General features: G+C 41.6%; 1 protein-coding gene across 5 annotated transcripts in view; it reads right to left on the minus strand.

Moving 5' to 3' along the window:
* The window catches only part of CHST8 (carbohydrate sulfotransferase 8), a 186,020-nt gene that overhangs the window by 143,536 nt on the left and 24,441 nt on the right, over window positions 1-18,043 (minus strand). The window contains exons 1-3 of one of the 5 annotated variants that reach the window (XM_042027694.1): window positions 7,184-7,429; window positions 3,943-4,009; window positions 250-477 (exon numbers count right to left, since the gene is read on the minus strand). In XM_042027694.1, coding sequence (XP_041883628.1) covers window positions 250-358 — 109 coding nt within the window. In that variant the 5' untranslated portion in view covers window positions 359-477; window positions 3,943-4,009; window positions 7,184-7,429. Of the gene's footprint in view, window positions 1-249; window positions 478-3,942; window positions 4,010-7,183; window positions 7,431-11,080; window positions 11,407-18,043 lie in introns of those variants that run through there. The other 4 variants (XM_042027695.1, XM_042027696.1, XM_042027692.1 and 1 more) reach the window with 4 other exon arrangements.

Below are 18,043 nucleotides of genomic sequence, written 5' to 3' on the forward strand. Positions count from 1 at the left end.
CCCTATGCACGTTGGCAAAGGTCCCTGTATAATCAATTATTTGGTCCTTGGAACTGTTTTTTCAGGAAATGCCTTTTTTTTTTTTTTTTTTTTAAAGAAATTGATAGCTGCTTTCAAGGTAGCCTTCATTAAGTAGACACACCTTTTTTGAGGCATCCTCTGTGAAATATGTAGAACACATTGAGAATATAAGTACAAAATATTGACCATGAAAGGGCAGGTGATTCAAATAGAGATAAGAATGCTAACCTGGTGTCTGCTGATGAACTATTTCTTCTGGATCCTGCAGGTGAATGAAGACAACGAGCCCAACTGCTCCAAACAGCAAGATGAAGGAGAACATACAGGTCAGCCTCATAATTACTGTTCTCAGATCAATCCGGTTCTCACCCAGGAAAAGAACTGCATGTGATCTCCAGGGCACTCTTCACTCATAGTCTTCGTCCTCTCATCTGGTAGAAGTCTGGTGTAATATGTCTACAAGAAGCAAAAAACCAAACCCCTAAACTTAGCATATAGGGCATTTATTTTTCCAATGCAGAATAGTAGATTTAAGTTCTCATTTAGACCAAATAACTGATTTCTCTAGTATTTCTTTTGTACAGTTAATTGCAATCACCCAGTCTATTTCTGCCCCATCAGTTTGTCTTTAATTTTACGTCCTTGATTTTAACATGTTGAAAAGATGATGTAGTGTATAGTTAAAAATTGCATTTTGGGAAATACGGTCATGCCATGACTGCAATTTTCAGAGAAATCCCTCTCAATAATTTGCGTTCTTCAAGAGAAGCATGTGTCACTTTTTGTTTTTATTTCTTGCTGATTAAATATAAAAGCTATAAAGTGAGATAATGTGTGGGGAACAATAATGAAAGCCGCACCTTTGTACCAAACACAGAACTGGCAGCTGCTGCTTCACCTCTGAGAAAAACCAGTCACACTCAAGCCGACCACCACAAGTCACCCATTGAAGAAGTTCCACAGGCAAATTGATTTCCAAGGGAAATCCTGGTCACAGTGCTTGGACCCCCTTTTACTGGCTTGCAATAAACACGAAGGAAGAGAGCAGACAAGAAGCAGGAATCTGTGCAGGAGCCACAGGCACGGCTGCCTCTCCTCCCTAGGGGCTCGCAGCGAGGCTCCGGGTCTGTTCTGCACATCCTCAACAGCGGCTCTTAGTGCAGTCCCAGAGCAGCCCTGCTCCCACAGGGGCCTGTTGTGGGTCGTTCTAAACCCCTCACGGAGCACGGCCCTGAGGCTTTAAGGCCACGAATAGTCCTGCTGGAACCAACGTCTGTCCTCACACGATATGAAGAAGTGAAAAAGTGAAGGAGTGGCAACTAGAGAGGAAAACTATTACCAGGGCCACATGTCTTTATTAATTAAAATAAATGCTTCTGCCACAGAGCTATGCCAATCCTGCATTTTTCGGTAACACACGGAAAGGTTCATTAGAGCACAGACAGTGGAACTGTTTCCCAAAATGTAACCGGATTTCTTAGCAGCAAATTATTGAACACGAGGCTCAGCTGGAGGTCAGCAACAGGTTGCAGCGGTAGCAATAATGTTGCTTTCTTCACGTTTTACTGCAAATGTGACCTAATCTAAAGGAAAGTTTTTGAAGCTTGTCTTTTTTTACAAAGGGGATTTTAAATATGGAAAGACTGTATAACACCAGTTTGCAGGAAGGATGGAGTGTGGAGAGATGATGATTCAAAGCAGTTATGTCAGGAAAAGTCTTTAAAGATTTGTTCTTAATGTGCCTGGAATATTTGGTGTTGGGGCAATTTGTATGCTTTTCATGGTTTCCTTAGCAAGTTTTTAATTTTTAGTGTACTGGCATTCTAAATTTCTAAAATGCATCAAAGAAGAACACGAGGTGTGAAAGATGAAGTCATTTGATGAAGTCATTCTGTGACTCTGACTGATAAGGTTACTAATATTATTTAGTGGCAACGATATTTATTCAGTGTGTAAAGCCGCCAGAGCTCCAGGCCAGGAACTCTGGGGGATACTTGTATCTTAAATGAATGCAGAGCACTAAGTTCTCCCTATGCATAAGCAAACTGAGCTTTATTCTCTGTTCAAATTATGGCAGACAGTAATTGTGTATTCTTTTTTTCACTTTAAACCTTTCTCACATCTTTAAAAGTAAAACTAAAAGAAAATACCACTAAGTTTTTCAGCCCTAGCAAAGCCAGGTTGTTGTAAGTCCTTGTGCAGGTCCATCTGTGCCTGTTGTGTATCTAATATGCATAGATATTTGCATTTACTACATATATTTACCTTTAGATGCCCAATACTACCTCTAAAGCACTGGGGGAGTCAGATTAGCCTTCAAAGCAACTGTGTTACAGTTCCAACCACTGCTGTTAGGGGCAAGCAGGCAACACAACCCACCCTCTCCCTGGTTCACTACAGTACTTGTTTGGCTACATAGGCAGGGGTTTGTATAAATAGGCATTTCCAACCAAATCCAATGGTGGCAAGGCTGGTACAACACCAGCCTCACACCATCATTTTGTAAATCAGTCCAGTCAGAGCTTTCTAAGAATTGTATCTCATTTCCTAACATACAGGTTTTCCTTTCTGTCACCTATTTATGCTCTCTGCATGCCCATGGGAAGCTACAACCGCAGCTTTACAGGACAGGCCTGAGGCAGGTGCCTTGCCCAAGGTTTTTCAGGAAGGCTGTGATGCTGCAGAGAGCTGGAGGGTTTCCCAGCCTCCCAGCCCTGCGCAGGTGGCAGCGCTGCCCCTCCCTGCTGGGAATGCCCCCAGCTGGTGGGACACAGAGCAGCCAAGAAATGCAGAATCATCACTTGAGAGGAGTAGCTGAAAAATATCCACCCTCAAATAACAAGGGGTTTAAATTTGCTTAGTGTTGAATTTTAAGGTCTTTTTTAATGAATTATACCCTTGAGCAAATACGGGTTTCTAAACCAATTATTATTATTAACTTAAAATGTGAAACCATTTTCCCTGGATTTGATTTGTTGAAATGTTTTCATTTGAAGTAGAGGCAGCATCAAGAAAGAATACCCCTAGCCAGGTTTTAATTAGTGCACAAAATGCTACAATAGCAGTTTTTAACAGTTAAGAGTGTTTACATTATTCCACATCCTATTGAACAACTGTGTCCAGGAACACAAAACCTTTTAGGTTAGACATTACAGGCTCTTTAGGAAACCTCAATATACAACAGTAACAAAAGCTAGATGAAAGTATATATTTGAAAGAATAAAAGGCCATATGTACTTGCATAACTCTAAAGAAAGCCTGCTGCTTGTTGCCTGTAGCCACTGCATGTTTCTGCAAGCAGTGAACATAGGAGTCCGAGAAGCAAAAAGAAAGAGAACCTCTTTCCTCTCAACAAAATGACTACTCTCAACAAAACGCAAATGTCAGAGATCTTTAAATTATGGGTCTAAGCTTTCCCCCTCCCTATTCTCCTGTAATTATTTTTCCAATCAGTTGACTTTAATTAACATGTCCTCTGTGAGCAAAGCTGGTGAATGGCAAGGGCTGGTTTATAGATGCTGAGCATGTGCTTCCCAAGCCCTCCCAGGCTGGTCATTGAGCAGCAGAGGAACTCTGCAAGCAGCTAGCACTGACTGATAAATGTGAACGAAGTATCCTCATTAAGGAAACATTTGAAAATACCCTTTACACTCCCATCACATCATTTTAAAGATGGATGAGGGGAAAGACCTACAAAAAACCTAAGTGCAGCTTGACCTAACTGTTTCATCAGGCAGTACTTCCTCAGGCATGCGAGGGACGCTTTGTGTGGGAGCTTTGGATTGACCCATCCAGTGTCCCGGCATCAGGAGGGCAGAATCTGGATGAATCCATACCCTTCAACTTGCACTTTGCAGTCACATACTTTAACTGTGCTCCTCACAATGGCCAATAACATATTTTTATAATTCTTAGTGTTACCCAGAGTGCAAGCAGATAAAGTTGCAAGCAGCTTCCAATCCAAACTCCATTTTCTGCTGCCCTGAACCTATTAAACAGATGGAAAGAGGTTCATTAGAATGTGCAATAATTAATAGAAACATCTAACTTTTAATTTATTCTTCCTTATTACATTCCTATGGTGGATAAAACTCCTAGGTATCAATATCTGTTTTCCTAAGCTTTCCCATTACTGTGGTATGTGAATGCCCTGCACTTGAAAGCAGCACAAATATGAGTGTGCATGGATAGTAATTAGCACTCAGCACTTTCCAGTCCAAAGACATTTATTAATCACCACAGTACTCCTATGAATTGTGAGCCGAGGAAGTATTAGCATGAGGTAGGAGAATGGGTATTGGATCATTAATGCAAGCCTTTTAAGGAAAAGGATGGTACAGTTTTAGGTAAAAAAATTCTAAATACGTTTGTGGAAAATACTTGAATATTATAGCAGAATTTTCAGGCACCAAATCTTTTCTTTACAAACGCAGAAGCAGAACAAATTTCTCCCTGCTCCCAAGCAGTATGCAAAGACCCTGCAAAGATTTATTTAAATCTTCTGACAAAAGTGGCTCTGAAACTAGTGCTATGTAGGTCTGCTTTTGGCAATCTCTGCCTGGAGGCCTAATGACCAAACACTTTCACTGCGAGCAGTCTGGTGTTATGATACTGGATCAGTCCACGAAAGACAACACCTCTGTTGTTTGATCCCTAGTCTGATGTGGGTCAGGCAGGCTGCACTCGGGGTGGTGTCTGATAGCTCATGGCTATTTGTTCATCCATGAGTTTTGCAGACATGATATTCTCTCCCTTGTCTGCTGCTAACAAGTCAGTGTGAAGAACAGCATTGATGAGATACAATCTAAGGGCATGGTGTAATCCTTAGGCAGAAACTCAGGAACTTGCCTTTGGTCCATCTACAACTGGATCTTTCCCTAACCACATTGATGCATCAAAGGAAAGTAAAACAAAACCTTGTAGAAAAGGATAAGTGGCAGGATAAGCTATCCCTTTTTCCCCAGGAAAAGGCCTATTATCTTCAGTTGAGGTGAGTATGAGTGTAGCATATCTAAGACTGTCTTAGAAAAACATGGTAGCAGGGTATGCAGCTTTCACAGCACTGCCAACAATTGCTTACCAAGAGCCATTTGCAGAGAGCAGGAGGGACAGAGGGTCCAAGGTTGCTACAGCCCCTCATTTCTCCCTCTGGCTGCTCACAGGCAGCCACCCTGCAGAACCCAAACTGCCTGGCCCTCTTTGTAGTTGGTAGTGTGCTGTCGCTCCACTGCAGAGCTGGTGACCAGCCCAGCTAAATTAGCCTGAAGATGAAAGGCACTGGTGCCAAGACGAGACCAAAAGAGGCTTTTTACCTCTGTGGAACCAGGGGAAGGGAAGGACCAAGGTGGGCCAGAGACTCTGTAAAGTGCCTGCCCACTGCAGGACACCTTTATACTGTCCCTTCCTGAGGCTTCACTGCAAGATGCCACGGTAGCTCCCAGTGAATCAAGGAACACAGACCAACACCAGCATCAGCATTATATATTGTTGCCATATACATCAGCAAGTCAACAAAACACCCAAATTCTTTGCAAATATCCACTTATTGCTAAATTGGACAATTACAAATCACCTGTGAATGAATGTAAATGCCTAGTATCACACATACATGGTAAACTTAATTTCTCATGCTGTGTGAGCTTCAGCTGCCCTTCCTGCAGTTGAGAGCAGGCTGCTGGTTCAGAGCACTGCCAGAGCCCGCTGTTTATTCAAAGGAGGCAGCAGGATGCGGGTGTCTTCTGGAAGCAGGGATTCCTGCCTTTCCACCAGGCACCTTGTGTGCTGCTGGACAACCAGGTACCGAGCAGCAGAGATCAGCTTAGGCACTCCTGCAGCTCAGTTTGTGCCATTCCTGGGAGGCAAACTGGGACATCCCTCTGGTGCTGTGGAACTCCGGAGGTACCACTGCCCAGGTTCTCTGTACAGAGAAACGTGGCAGTGCACAGGCACAGCCTCAGCAGTGTCTTACACTTGGTGGCCTGCCCCCAGTTAAAGCACACACTGGTAGGATTCCCAGTTCAGAGAGAGACACTTATTAATGCAGAAATGTTTTTCTAAGTCAAGATTTGCCTGACAGCAATAAAAACTACATGTTAAATTTCAGCACTCCTGTAGCTGATCTGGGGAAATTTAACTGGAGCTGTTGGCAGCTGGGAGATGTGAGGGGTTTTTTCTTCTACTGGGTTTTGTTTTGTGTGTTCTGAAAAGGCACCATAATGAAGGACTTATTTTCTGCATTATTAAGATAATTTTACTTGTGTAATATAGTTAGAGACTAGGATAGTGATACTGGGAAATTAGCTGAATTAAGAAAAAGGGAATATTATTACTACAAGAATATATGAAAAAGATTTACTATTATTACTGATCTCTTCTAGCTCTATTAGCTGTTTCTAGGAGGTATGTGAACAACAGCTGCGTCTCACTCTGCAGCTGAGCCAAGCATGTATTTCCTTGCTCCAAAGCTCTTACAGAGCCAAAAGGCCTTCAAACACAGGGCACTGAGTTTTCCCATCCCTCAAGTGTCCACTCTGTTTTACCCCTGACATCTAGATCAGGCTTGCTGTAACATTTTTACAGAACCAAAGACTGGATTTATAAACATTATTTGTATTCACCAGCAAAACTAACTTTTTTAAGGAGCTTTACAAAAGCAGACACTGTACTAGAGGTGGAGATACTAAAAGTCATATTATTCTGTATCTGTCAGCACTTCTTGGAAATAGGAAATGCAAACGAATCCTAAGAATTATGCCCCAAATCCTCTAGCTTCTTTAGCATAGAAAGTAGGAAACTATTAATCCTGTGGCTGCTTCCATTCATCAAATATTCATCTTTGGGTGCTGTATTTTCTATCACTATATCCGTGCTCATGTATCAGTAGAGCAAAAACTTCGATTCTCCCTGAGATTTGGAAAGGACAAATTTGTTTCCAGATGATATTTCAAATCAAAACATTTTGTCTGGCTTATATCAACTCCATATATAATCATGTTCTTCTTTGTGTAATAACAGAAAAGAAGCATTTTGGAGAAAGGTGAAATACTAACTTTAAAGTTGAAACTGTTCAAAATATCCTGCCCCCGAAACATCCCCAAAATTCTCTTCTAAAAAGATCTGGATTCATATTTTCCCTTTATATGGGGAAAGGAATTAAACCTACTTTGATGAAATCAACAGAGAAGTTAAGGGTTTCTCCAACTCTGAAATCCTTTTAGATCAGAAGTGAAATACTTGAGTGGAGAGGGGTGGCTCAGCCTGATACCAGCTGGTGTCCTCAGGATGATGATGAACCCTTGTCCAGGTGGCTCCAGTGGGTATCTCCCAAGCCCTGCAAGATGCACAGACCAGCTCAGCAGTTTGAATCCAGGAAGGGAAAGCACACCTGCCTTGTGTGACTTCGTGCAGCGCTGCTCTGCACCCCATTTTCCCAAGAACCACTTGCAGAGGCAGGAACTGGCACTCAGGTGAATTGGACCTGCTGAGATTGGGACCAGCCCAAGGAGCTGACACCTCTTCCTCCTGCTGCCTAATTAGCCTCTCCTGCATCCCAGCTATCCTGAGTGAACATGCTGAGCTGACCACCTCTGTTACCTGCTAGCAGTGTGGCAGGAAATTAGGCAGAACTTATTGCCTATTAACAGCTCTATTGTCCAGTCACTGGTGTCATTTACACGTCTTGGCTTTCAGCATCTCTTCCAATTATGCAAAATGGGGAACTCTTGATGGGAAGAGAATCCTGAAAATTACAGGAGCCTCTTTTGCTCACCTATATGTCAACCCATATACCCAAAAGAGTGGGGACAGAGGGGTTAAGAGGCTTTCTCTTACTCTGGTGGAAACTTGTTTTGTCAGGTATCAGTAGGTCCAGTTCTACTCTCTCATATATACCAGTGTTGTCCTTTGGACCCAAGAAATGCTCAAGCCATATAATGTGCCAAAGCCTGAATTTCAGCAGAATTGCAAAAAGCTGTGTTATTGTTTTATGTGGCTGAAGTCAAGAGTGATAATGTACGACCCCTTTTTCCCATTCCAAAACCTCTGGCAAATCTGCTAAAGCTGCTCCTCTCACTTCCATCACATGTGGCAATAGGAAGCGGGCACTTCTGGTTTCCACTTTCATATACAATTTAAGACCAAAGGGGACAGCACTCAGTAAACAACCAAAATAATCCTTTCAAAGTCAAGAAGATTTCTTACCTATCTTTCTGGGTGTAAATTGTAGCAGGCATCATGTGTTACTAATCTCCTCAGTACTGCAGCAGGGCCTTAGCAAGTCAACACACACCTCTCCAAGATCCTCAAGGGGTTTTAATTCTATTCCTAAACTAAAACATAATCTCAAATGCAGTTTGCCTTTGAAATGAAAAAAGTTTTTTTACTGTGTTTAAAATTAACATCTCACAGGAACTGCACAGTGAGAGTGTAAACAGCGAGTGTCAATAATGAACTTGTCCAGCTTTTTTCCACACTGGAGGGGAAGGCACACAATTTGCACGGCAGCCCAACCTTTCCAGGCACTGCCTGGCAGCAGGATTTATAGGGATGTTATCCCACATCTGATATTACATACAGAAATATGCTGTGTGGGGACTACTGAACTCTTGTAAAATACAGCAGAAAGGTTCTGGTTATTCAGCTGCCCACTGCTTGTTAAAGCCTGGTCTGAAATGCTTCCCTCTCCCTCCACTTGCCTGAATCTCTCTTCTATTTAAAGTAACTCACATCTTCAAAGGGTTTTTTAGATGATTGCACTGTCGTATAACAGCTATATATTATACTCTTCTTCAGCTGTCTTGCTTAATTTGTCTATTCCATAGGTTTCCTGGGTATTTCAAATGAAAATGCCTTCTTTCAGAAGATACAATGCACCTGGAATAAGCTGGATTTCCAGGGGTACCCAACAAGTGATTACCCCAGACATCATTCTTCCTTTACGTCAGTATGAAGCAATTGTAAATTTGAATTTTTCTTTTATAAATCAGTTTTTCTTTGCAGTTTTAGGTGTGTTATGGTAAGGAGGAAAAGATGACAAAACTGAAAGATTTTATAAGCTGCTGATACATATGAATAAATATGTGTATGTGTGTATAAAAGGTTAGTATGTTCCTATCCATTGGGTAAAAGTTTTATTCCCATGCCACACCTCTTGATATCATGAGATTTTAAGTAGTTTTTATAGCAATAACTTTGAGTGGCTTTATGTATATACATGTGTGGGGCCCTCTTCCTCAACATTATGGCTTAACTGTGCCATATGTGCCATACAGTTCATGTAATACAGTGTGGAGGTTCGTGATTCCTCAATGGTATTTCCTTTTCTAAAGGATAAAAGAATCTGAAGTGGAGATTCCGTGTCTGGGAGTCATAAGCAAGCAGAAAAAAAAGGGAAAACTCTGAAATGGTCCCTGTAACCTAGAAGTTAAAAACCTTTGTCACCAGTGAGGGTGGTTTTAATTCTGCACTTGAGGCAACAAAATACACCAAAATTTCTGTAAAAGCAGAAGGAAAAAAAGCTCCTGACTCACACTGTGTGGGTTCGTGGTGATGTTCTTCATCAGGAAGAAGAAAATAGGCATCCTAACCTTGAAATGACACATTTTGCTGTGGCTGTAGGGAGGGTTCCTTTATTGACTCTAGCACCTTCTGTAATGGTGTACATTTGAGTGTTCTCAGCTAATACTGCCTCTTAATCCTTCTAGCCATGATGACTAATTTGTTTCTTATTGAAATTTGCTTTCTCCCTCATCAAAGATCACCATCTGTTTACTCAAGGTGCTTTTTCACTTAGACTATGCCTGTATGTCAGAGCTGAGGTATTTTCTCTTGTTCTTGATTTAGGCAGTTAAAACAAAGCAGTTAGTTGAGAAGATGTATTCTAAAACTAGATCTACTTGGGAAACTGTTCTTTTTTGCTTTAAAATGCCTTTTATATTTTGATTCAAAATGAAACTTTTTACCCTAGAATAAAGCAAAATGAAACAACTATTTGCATTTTAATTCGAAGTGCAAATTCTAAACAACAGGAAACAGAGTTTTTATTTTTATTCAGTCCTTGAGTTACTGCAGCATATAAAGGGAAGCTGCACTGAGTGCTGAAGGGGTAGTTGGCTGGCTGTGCAGAGGCATAGCCATGACATGCCACCATGTGCATGGGCTGGCCTGGACTGAGCCCCTGCTGCCCACACGCCTTGTGGGACCAAGGGAAGATCTGCAAACTGAGAGGTGGGTATGAGTGAAGAGAAGTATCTGGAAACTTTTCCATCACTTTAAGGAGTGAAATGGTTCCGTGTGATGGTGAGTGAGGGCAGGTGCATGTGGAAGCTGGTGGGGCTGCAGAGAGGCAGAGGTGTGACACTTGGGGTAGAGAGTGCCAGCTGCAAGGCAGTGTGAAGGAATGTTTACTGGTGTTATACTGGAGCACTGCTTATACAGGGCAGTGAACATTTGTTCTACCCTTACATTCCTTGGTTTCCAAAAGTTTTGCCTTTTGCCAAGGTCAGCTTTGGGCAAGGGGTGCAATGCCACCTGCAACTTCAGCACAGCTGTGCTTTGGACACCAGGAGGGCGCAGCTGCCGATAGAGCCACGGAGGAGACAGACACAGGCTGTGCTCGGAAACGGGGCTGTTTCATCAGGACGTGGCTGCACTGAGTGTGAGACTGGCTGGGTGGGAAAGGAAGGGCAAGGTTGTCCGTAGGTCCCATTTACACAGGGGAGAATGATGGTCATGGTACAAGGAACTTGGACTTCTACATGTGATACACTTCCAGTTCTTCCTTTCCTGCAAGCTACTCTGCACCAGAATTTCAGACACTACACACTTGCAGCAGTCAGAGGAAACCTGTGGATATCAACTACTCAGCCTTTTAAACAGAACACAATTTTTGATATTGAGCTGCAATGAGAATCCTGAACAGGCATGAAATCTCTTTAAAATCAGTTCTGTGATGCTGGTACAGTGGGAGAATATTACTATTTGATTTGTTACTCAGTTATTTTAAGCACATTTTGTATGATTTGTAATAAGAACAGATAAGGCAAGTAGCTGCTAGGCATACCCATGTGCTGCAAATATCGGAGATCACTAAATGTCACCAGCAAACTTCCTGTTGTTCCACTGATGGTCTCTAGGAATGGATATACTCTATTTACTCCATGCACTTGACATCAGACTTGGTTTGTAACTCCATCCCTTCTCGGCTTCTGCATTCAGTGAGGAGACAGCAGACACGGCCTAAAACCTTCAGTCCTTTCCTCCCTCTGCTGTGATGTGGACAGGCAGAATGGTGCCTCCTCCAGGAAATGGAACAACGGTCAAAGTATTTGTGACACAGAGGACTCCTCCTGGGGAGGAAAAAAGGCATTCTGGCATTCCTCTTCCCAGCACCATTGCTCTGACTGTACTGCTGAGACACCAGCATGTTGGTGAGTTGGGCCCAGACACTGAAGCAATAAATCTAATACAAACCAGGGATCTTTTCCTGTCTAGTGTGGGCAGCCCTGTACCACACCAGGTTATTCATCCCTTCCTTGGGCCGGCTCTCCTTTGGGCTGACAATGCTCAAGTTCTGGCTGAGGGCTCAGACAACATCACTGCAAACTCAAATATCTGCATTTGGTACTGAAATCAAGGCATTCACACTCAAAAGAATCTGGAAGGAACTAGATTAAAATCTGGTTGGAACTAGATGATCTTTAAGGTCCCTTCCAAACCATTCTATGATTCTATGACTGAAGATGAAAGAAATTATTATTAGTTTATTGTAATCACTCACATTTAATGGTTCTGTAAAAGGTACTAACAGAACTGGGGTTTGACTCTAGATAGAGTGTTTTGTGAAATCCTTCTGTGCACTTTCCACTGGGAGCCATCCCACATAAATATTTTTATTAAGCTATCCAAATTTAAAATCAAGACCTTCAAAATAAAATAGTTACTGACCTTTCAGCTCATTTATAATTAAAATATGTTCTAATGTTGTTCATATAAATAATAGATAGCTGTTTTCACAGATCAATGCCTTCTCTTGCTTTTTAAGAAACATTTTGAAGTAAAATTACTACGCCTTTAACTTTAATAGGAAAATTTGATGTGTTAGCAACTATGGGTTGATCTCTGTACATTTTTCAATTGTAAATTGTACTTTAAAAATACAAACAATTATTAATATTGATTTGGACTAAAATAATATTGAATTTCAATATATTTTTGGCTCTTTTATGAATTACCCTGCAGAGTCAGTGTGATTATGATGAAAGAGTATTTGCACGCTCAATTTCTTTTCAGCGAGAAATCTTAAAGAGCGCTAGTTGTGTTCAGGCTGATAAACACATGCATTCAAGGAAAATCAGGCTACCTTAAAAATCTCCACTGAAGCATAATAAATTAATATTTCATCCTATATGTGTAGTTCTTATATCATGCTAGCTGAACTTTCATTATTAACAAATACTGAGCATTTAGTTAGGATGCAGCTCAGCGCCTGAGCTCTGTTTTGGTTGTGCATCGCATGCAATTATAAAACTATGTCAATCCATCACTGCAATTTCCTACGACTAAGCAAAGAGATGAATATATTCATGTCCTAGGATGCTGTACGATACCAATAGATTTAAGTGTCATTAAACCCATGTTTCTATGCTGTGGTTGGAATGAACATTTCATAGCTCTGGTGATAGAGGGATTTGAGCTTTTCTTCTGATCTCAGCTCTAATTTCAAGGCTCGGTTGTTAATTGCTTCCTCAGGTACCCCAGCACCTCTGCAGAGGCCTCACCTCCAGGACAGCCCTTCCCCACGGCCAGGGCCGCGGCCAGCAGGGTCACTCAGCCACATGTCCTTGTTACACACACGGGAGTGGCTGGCAGGGGGGGTCTCCCAACAGCCTGCAATGCGTGGGCAGAATCATCTTGAAAACAGAAACCCTGTTCCCCAGGGAAAACAGGTGTATTGAGCCAGGACAAAATGTCAAGGTGACATTTTTGTAGAAATGGGATTTTCAGAAAAATTTAATTTCTTGGCCCCGGAAGTAGTGTTTTCATTGTGTGTGGCTGCTAAGCACTTGGAGAGCTGTGCAGCAAGCCTGGGAACTGGCAAAGGTTCACCAGGAATGTGGAGGGCTCTAGTCCTCCCCACTTCATCCAGCTCCTCTCCCTTTGCAGCTGGCACATGCCAGGAGGACAGAGAGCTGGGGACTATTAACCTCCAGCAGCTTGCCTGGGAAGCAGCTGTTAAACTCACTTTTTGCTGAAAGTGGAACTGGGAAGTGTGTAGCAGGCAGCATCTGGGCCAGCCTTTGTTTTGATTCTCCCAGGGAAAAAAAATGTATTTTTAAAAATTTTCGTTTTCCACATAGAAAACACTGGTTGTGTGAAAAGGGCATTTTCTTACTGAAAAACCTTCTGCTGGAGAATTCCCCAACCAGCTCTTTTTATGGAACTTACTCCCACAGACTGAAAATAACCCAAACTTGGTACCTTTCCAGCCATGTTACAAAAGCTAATGTTTTGCTAAAGCCCCTGGAGACAGAGTTGTGCTACTTATATTAAGAAAGGGGTAGTAGCCAGCTAGCAAGTGCCTGTGGGACTGGTTTGAATGCTGCTGGCCCTTAATTCAATCACAGGTAATGAATGATTAATAATAAGGCACTTAACCTTAAATAGTGTTGTAATTACTTTGATTATGGAATAAAAACCAGAAAGCATTTCTGACATTTACTATTTTTAAACCTCATTATTTTGGAGAGTGTCATTCAAGAATTTTGAACACTTGAAATCAGTAAAACAGAAAAATGAAATGCCACGTGATTTTTCTTTACCTGACACAGGTGCTCTCTAGTGTGAATTCTCCCTTCTATGGGCTGAGCAGTAGGTAGGTGACAGCAAGTGCCCTTGAGTCCCTTCATTTCACAGATAATCTTGTTTCAACATTTTATGCTCAGATGCCCACAAAAGTGTAGTCACCTCTCTGTTATTTTACATTGTGTTGTGGTTTTGATTAGAGCAAGTCAATTTTCATGGCCAAAATGGCTTTTTAACAAAATGATACCTCTTTGAATATGTATTCTTTGGTCATAATTTTGTGATGTAAGGGATGCTTTCCTTGACAAAGACAAATTCTGTGTCCTATATTCCCCAAACTAATATTGTGAATTTTACTATAATTTCATAATACATACATCTTGCATGGTAAATACATTGATAGAAAACACTTTTAAGGACACCAAAATGTATTGATACAAGACACTCTTAAGTGCTCCGGGAAAAAACTTCAGAAAAAAATTTGGAGCTGTATCATGTTGCTACACTAAATGCACACCATAGAACCTCTCAGCAGAGAGAAGTCTGGTTTTTAAGAAGGAAGAGTGTCCTTCCTGTTTAATTTCCCTTAGGTTGATCCAGATCCTGCCCAGTCACTCCATACCTTTTAGCTAGACTAAGTTAAGATACACAACAGATTTTGTGCCTTCTCATCTCAACAAGAGTGGCCAACAGAGCCAATTCTGCAGTGCCTGCCAACAACTCACTGGGTATGGTTTAAGGAGGAGTGAGAGTGTCAGCTCTTAGGTGGTGGGCTCTGCTCACATCAGAGGGATGGGCTGCTGTAACAACACAGCTGAGCTTTACTGGGGTGTATTTCTCAAGGAAGTCCTGTCACTGTCCTGGTTTTGTTCAAGTTCACTGAAAGCAACTTCTGTCTCCTTAGCAACTTTCTTTTCAGACCAATGCCTCTACTCATCCTGGCAAGATGAAAATATCCAGAGCCTGAAATCTACACCTTTTATGTTCTGCTGTCTCATCAGATGACACTTCATGGTTGTGTGACTCCTACAGAGGAAAAACAGTGTAGGATTTGAGGAAAATACACTTTTTTAAAGTCAAGTCAGGCTGCACATTATTTCTACCCCACTTGCAATTAGCAGTGTGTGAGCTGATCACTAGCACTAAGCTGTGGTTAGAACGGAAACTTCACTGTGCTGCTCTGGGTGTCACATCTTGCTGTAAAAGTTTAATTTAACAAACTCCAGAAGCTGGCAGAGGAACTCCTGTGGTTCCAGACAGCAATGTTGCAGCTCTGCAGCCCTCTTCAGGGCTAACAGTGACTAGAGTTTATGTACATGCACCACAGGGAAAATGACAGCTTTGCCCAAATACTGTCTTGCTGTGTGTGCCTAAGAGTGGCTGGACCAGTGTCAGATCCCCAAAATACTCAGGTGTAACAGAGGTGTTTTAAGTGCACTAGTTTAGATTTTATTCTGGCTTTTCCCAGGTTCCAGTCCATTACTTTCTCTTCCAAATCGTTAATATATTTTATTGATTGTTCCTACAGGTGAATTTTGCACCCTTTTAAGGTAGCATCGTAACTGTAATATTGCTAAATGTTGACTGCAAAACAAGCAGGACCTGAGACCTCTTCAAGCCCTTAGTTCTGGTTTAAACACACTTCCAGCACACACTGTGTGACAAAAACACTTTGGAGCCTCTTTCCCATGTAACTAAACTGTAACTACAAAATCAAAATTGCGTGTAAAATATTGGAGATGAGTAAAACAGAGTGAATTGAGAGCACCACGACTAACATAAGCAAACTGCACATCTTATGGCTAATAGTTGTGATGTATTTGTGTTTCAAGGACCTCCTTATACATAAAAAGAGCTATTTTGGTTTGCACCATTAGTGCTTCCTTCTTTGTCACCTCTATTTATCTTTTATCCATCTTGCCTCATCCTTTTTTTTCCTATTCTGTATATTGAGCAACTGTTCAGGTGTTTAATGTCAAAGCCATTAAAGGGATAACCCAGGGGACATGGGAGACTGCACACAGCAAGTGTAGGCAATGAGCAGCGGCTGTGTGGTGGAGGAATTCTCAAGCTGAGTGTGTACATGGGCTATATCTAAACTGTTCTGAAAATTATCTAAAAAAAGCAGCCTTACTGCCATAGACATTTATCTCTAGAGGCATGCAGGCCCTCTTAAACAAAATTTAGGAGTCTATTGTTCAGGAAAATAAACAACCCCCCAAACTGAAGACCTACCTGATGTGTTGAATTGAGCCATGTCAGCAGCATCACCTGACCCTTCCTCCTGCAGCTCTTCCCAATTTAGCTGCAGGAAAACATGAAGGTGGGCAGACAGATCCCTTAATGTTAAATGAGGTTTGTATTACACACTCACATGAGTGCTCACCACTGACTAAACCAGTCAGTCCTAATGATCAACACTGTCTCTTCCCCTCACACTTAAAACAACTGCTGAACTCAAACAACCTTATCAGAGAACACACAAGATCACAAACGAGATGCTGAAGCATAGGGTAGCACAGAGTGCAACTAGAGCATGGTCCTCTCTGAACCGGGTCCTTGTTGTTTGGCTGAGGTGCCTGGGAATAACTGGAAGCTGCACCTTGCAGAATGAGAGGAAAAGGACTAGCAACTGTTTTCCTCCTACCTTGTGCTCCTGCCTGTGGATTTGCTGCCCTTCAAAACGTTATGACTAATGCATAAAGCGTTGCTCCTCTCCAGACACTCAACTTTTCACTAGCTCAAGACTTAAAAAAAAAGCCATGAATCTGTCTTTTGCTGTAGGTCTCCAGGCGTGTAACCTTTACTGTATATGCCATGCTGGCATTCGCTGTCTCGCCTGTGCTGTTTATCAGCCTCGCTTACTTGCTGTGAGTATTGCAGTCTTGCAATCCCTGAGAACCTTCTGTGTTTACTCTTTGCCATCCTCTCTCATAACTACAAAATTAAATGGGAAAAGGATCTCTTGGCGAAACAGTTCCAAAAAAGCTTAGGCAATATTTTAGGCTGAATTCTTTCCTTGGACCTTTATATATCAGTGGTGTATCTTGCAAGACACCACTGGGATTTTGAAACTAATTTTCCATCATCATTAGCAAGAAACCTATCCTCGTGTTTCTTTTCGTTAATGTCTAATACAAGACTGAGAAGAAGTGCTGAATATGTACACTCTTTTTAACTTGATGGTGCCATATGCAAATAATTAAACAAGGCACAGAAGCAATGGTTAAAAATACTACAAAACCTCCTCATTAAACTAAGCAATTATCTGCCAGAAGAGAGACATCTGAACCCTCTCCCTCCACACACGTGATAAAATCTCCACATCTTGCAGCTGCTTAATTTTTGTCCAAGAGGAGAAAAAAGATCACATTTAATTACCATCAAGGGTGAGGACAACATGGTGGGTGCATAGATGGTGACATTCAGTTGTATCTGTGAGTGAGGTGGCTACGACTTTGCACATGATCTGTCTGGATATTGCATGCAAGGGCACAGATCTATGAAAAATCAGTGGAAACATTAATTGAATTCCAGCTATGTCATGTGCTACTGTGCAAAAGAAATTATTCCTGAAACTCTAGGGCTATGATTTGCTGTTCGGTGGTGGTTTAACAAGAAGTTAATACTTGCAGCCATCTCATCCTGCATGCTGCATTACATTGGCATAATGTCTTTGAGCTGTCTTCTCACTACACTTTGGGTAGTGAAGTGAACTGAGGAAACTGATTCAGCTAAGGAACAGTGCATCAAAACAGAATGGCACCGAAAGAAAGTCATATTCATGGAGATAAATATACTTTCAGAGCACTAAACCAGATTAAATGCCTCCATGTTCTGTTCTTGCAGTACAGTTTATCTGTTTAATCACTTGCACCATTCCTGTCACTGTCATAGCTGAGATTTTCACAATCTGTAGTTGAGAAAACAATGTTGTTGTTTGCATTTTACAAAGGTAAAGCTGTGGCAGAGGAAACTGAAGAACTTGCCCACAGAAGTGGGAAATCTGGGGACAAAAAGAGGACAAGTTTGGACCTTCCACAGTTCAGGTTAGTGTTCCAGCTACTGAATCATCCTCCTTTTCCTTAGGTACTGAAGAATAGTGAAAAAAGTAGAATGTTTATTTTTGTATAAGAAAAAACTGAATATGCAAATTGGAAAATGGGAGTAGTTTTTTTTAAACTTACAACCAGAAGGTGTTTAAATCTGCCAAGAACTTCAG

Source organism: Corvus kubaryi, unplaced genomic scaffold (genome assembly GCF_017639235.1).
Source record: "Corvus kubaryi isolate FWS band 111438036 unplaced genomic scaffold, C.kubaryi_AGA036_p1.0 37300, whole genome shotgun sequence".
Lineage (NCBI taxonomy): Eukaryota > Metazoa > Chordata > Aves > Passeriformes > Corvidae > Corvus > Corvus kubaryi.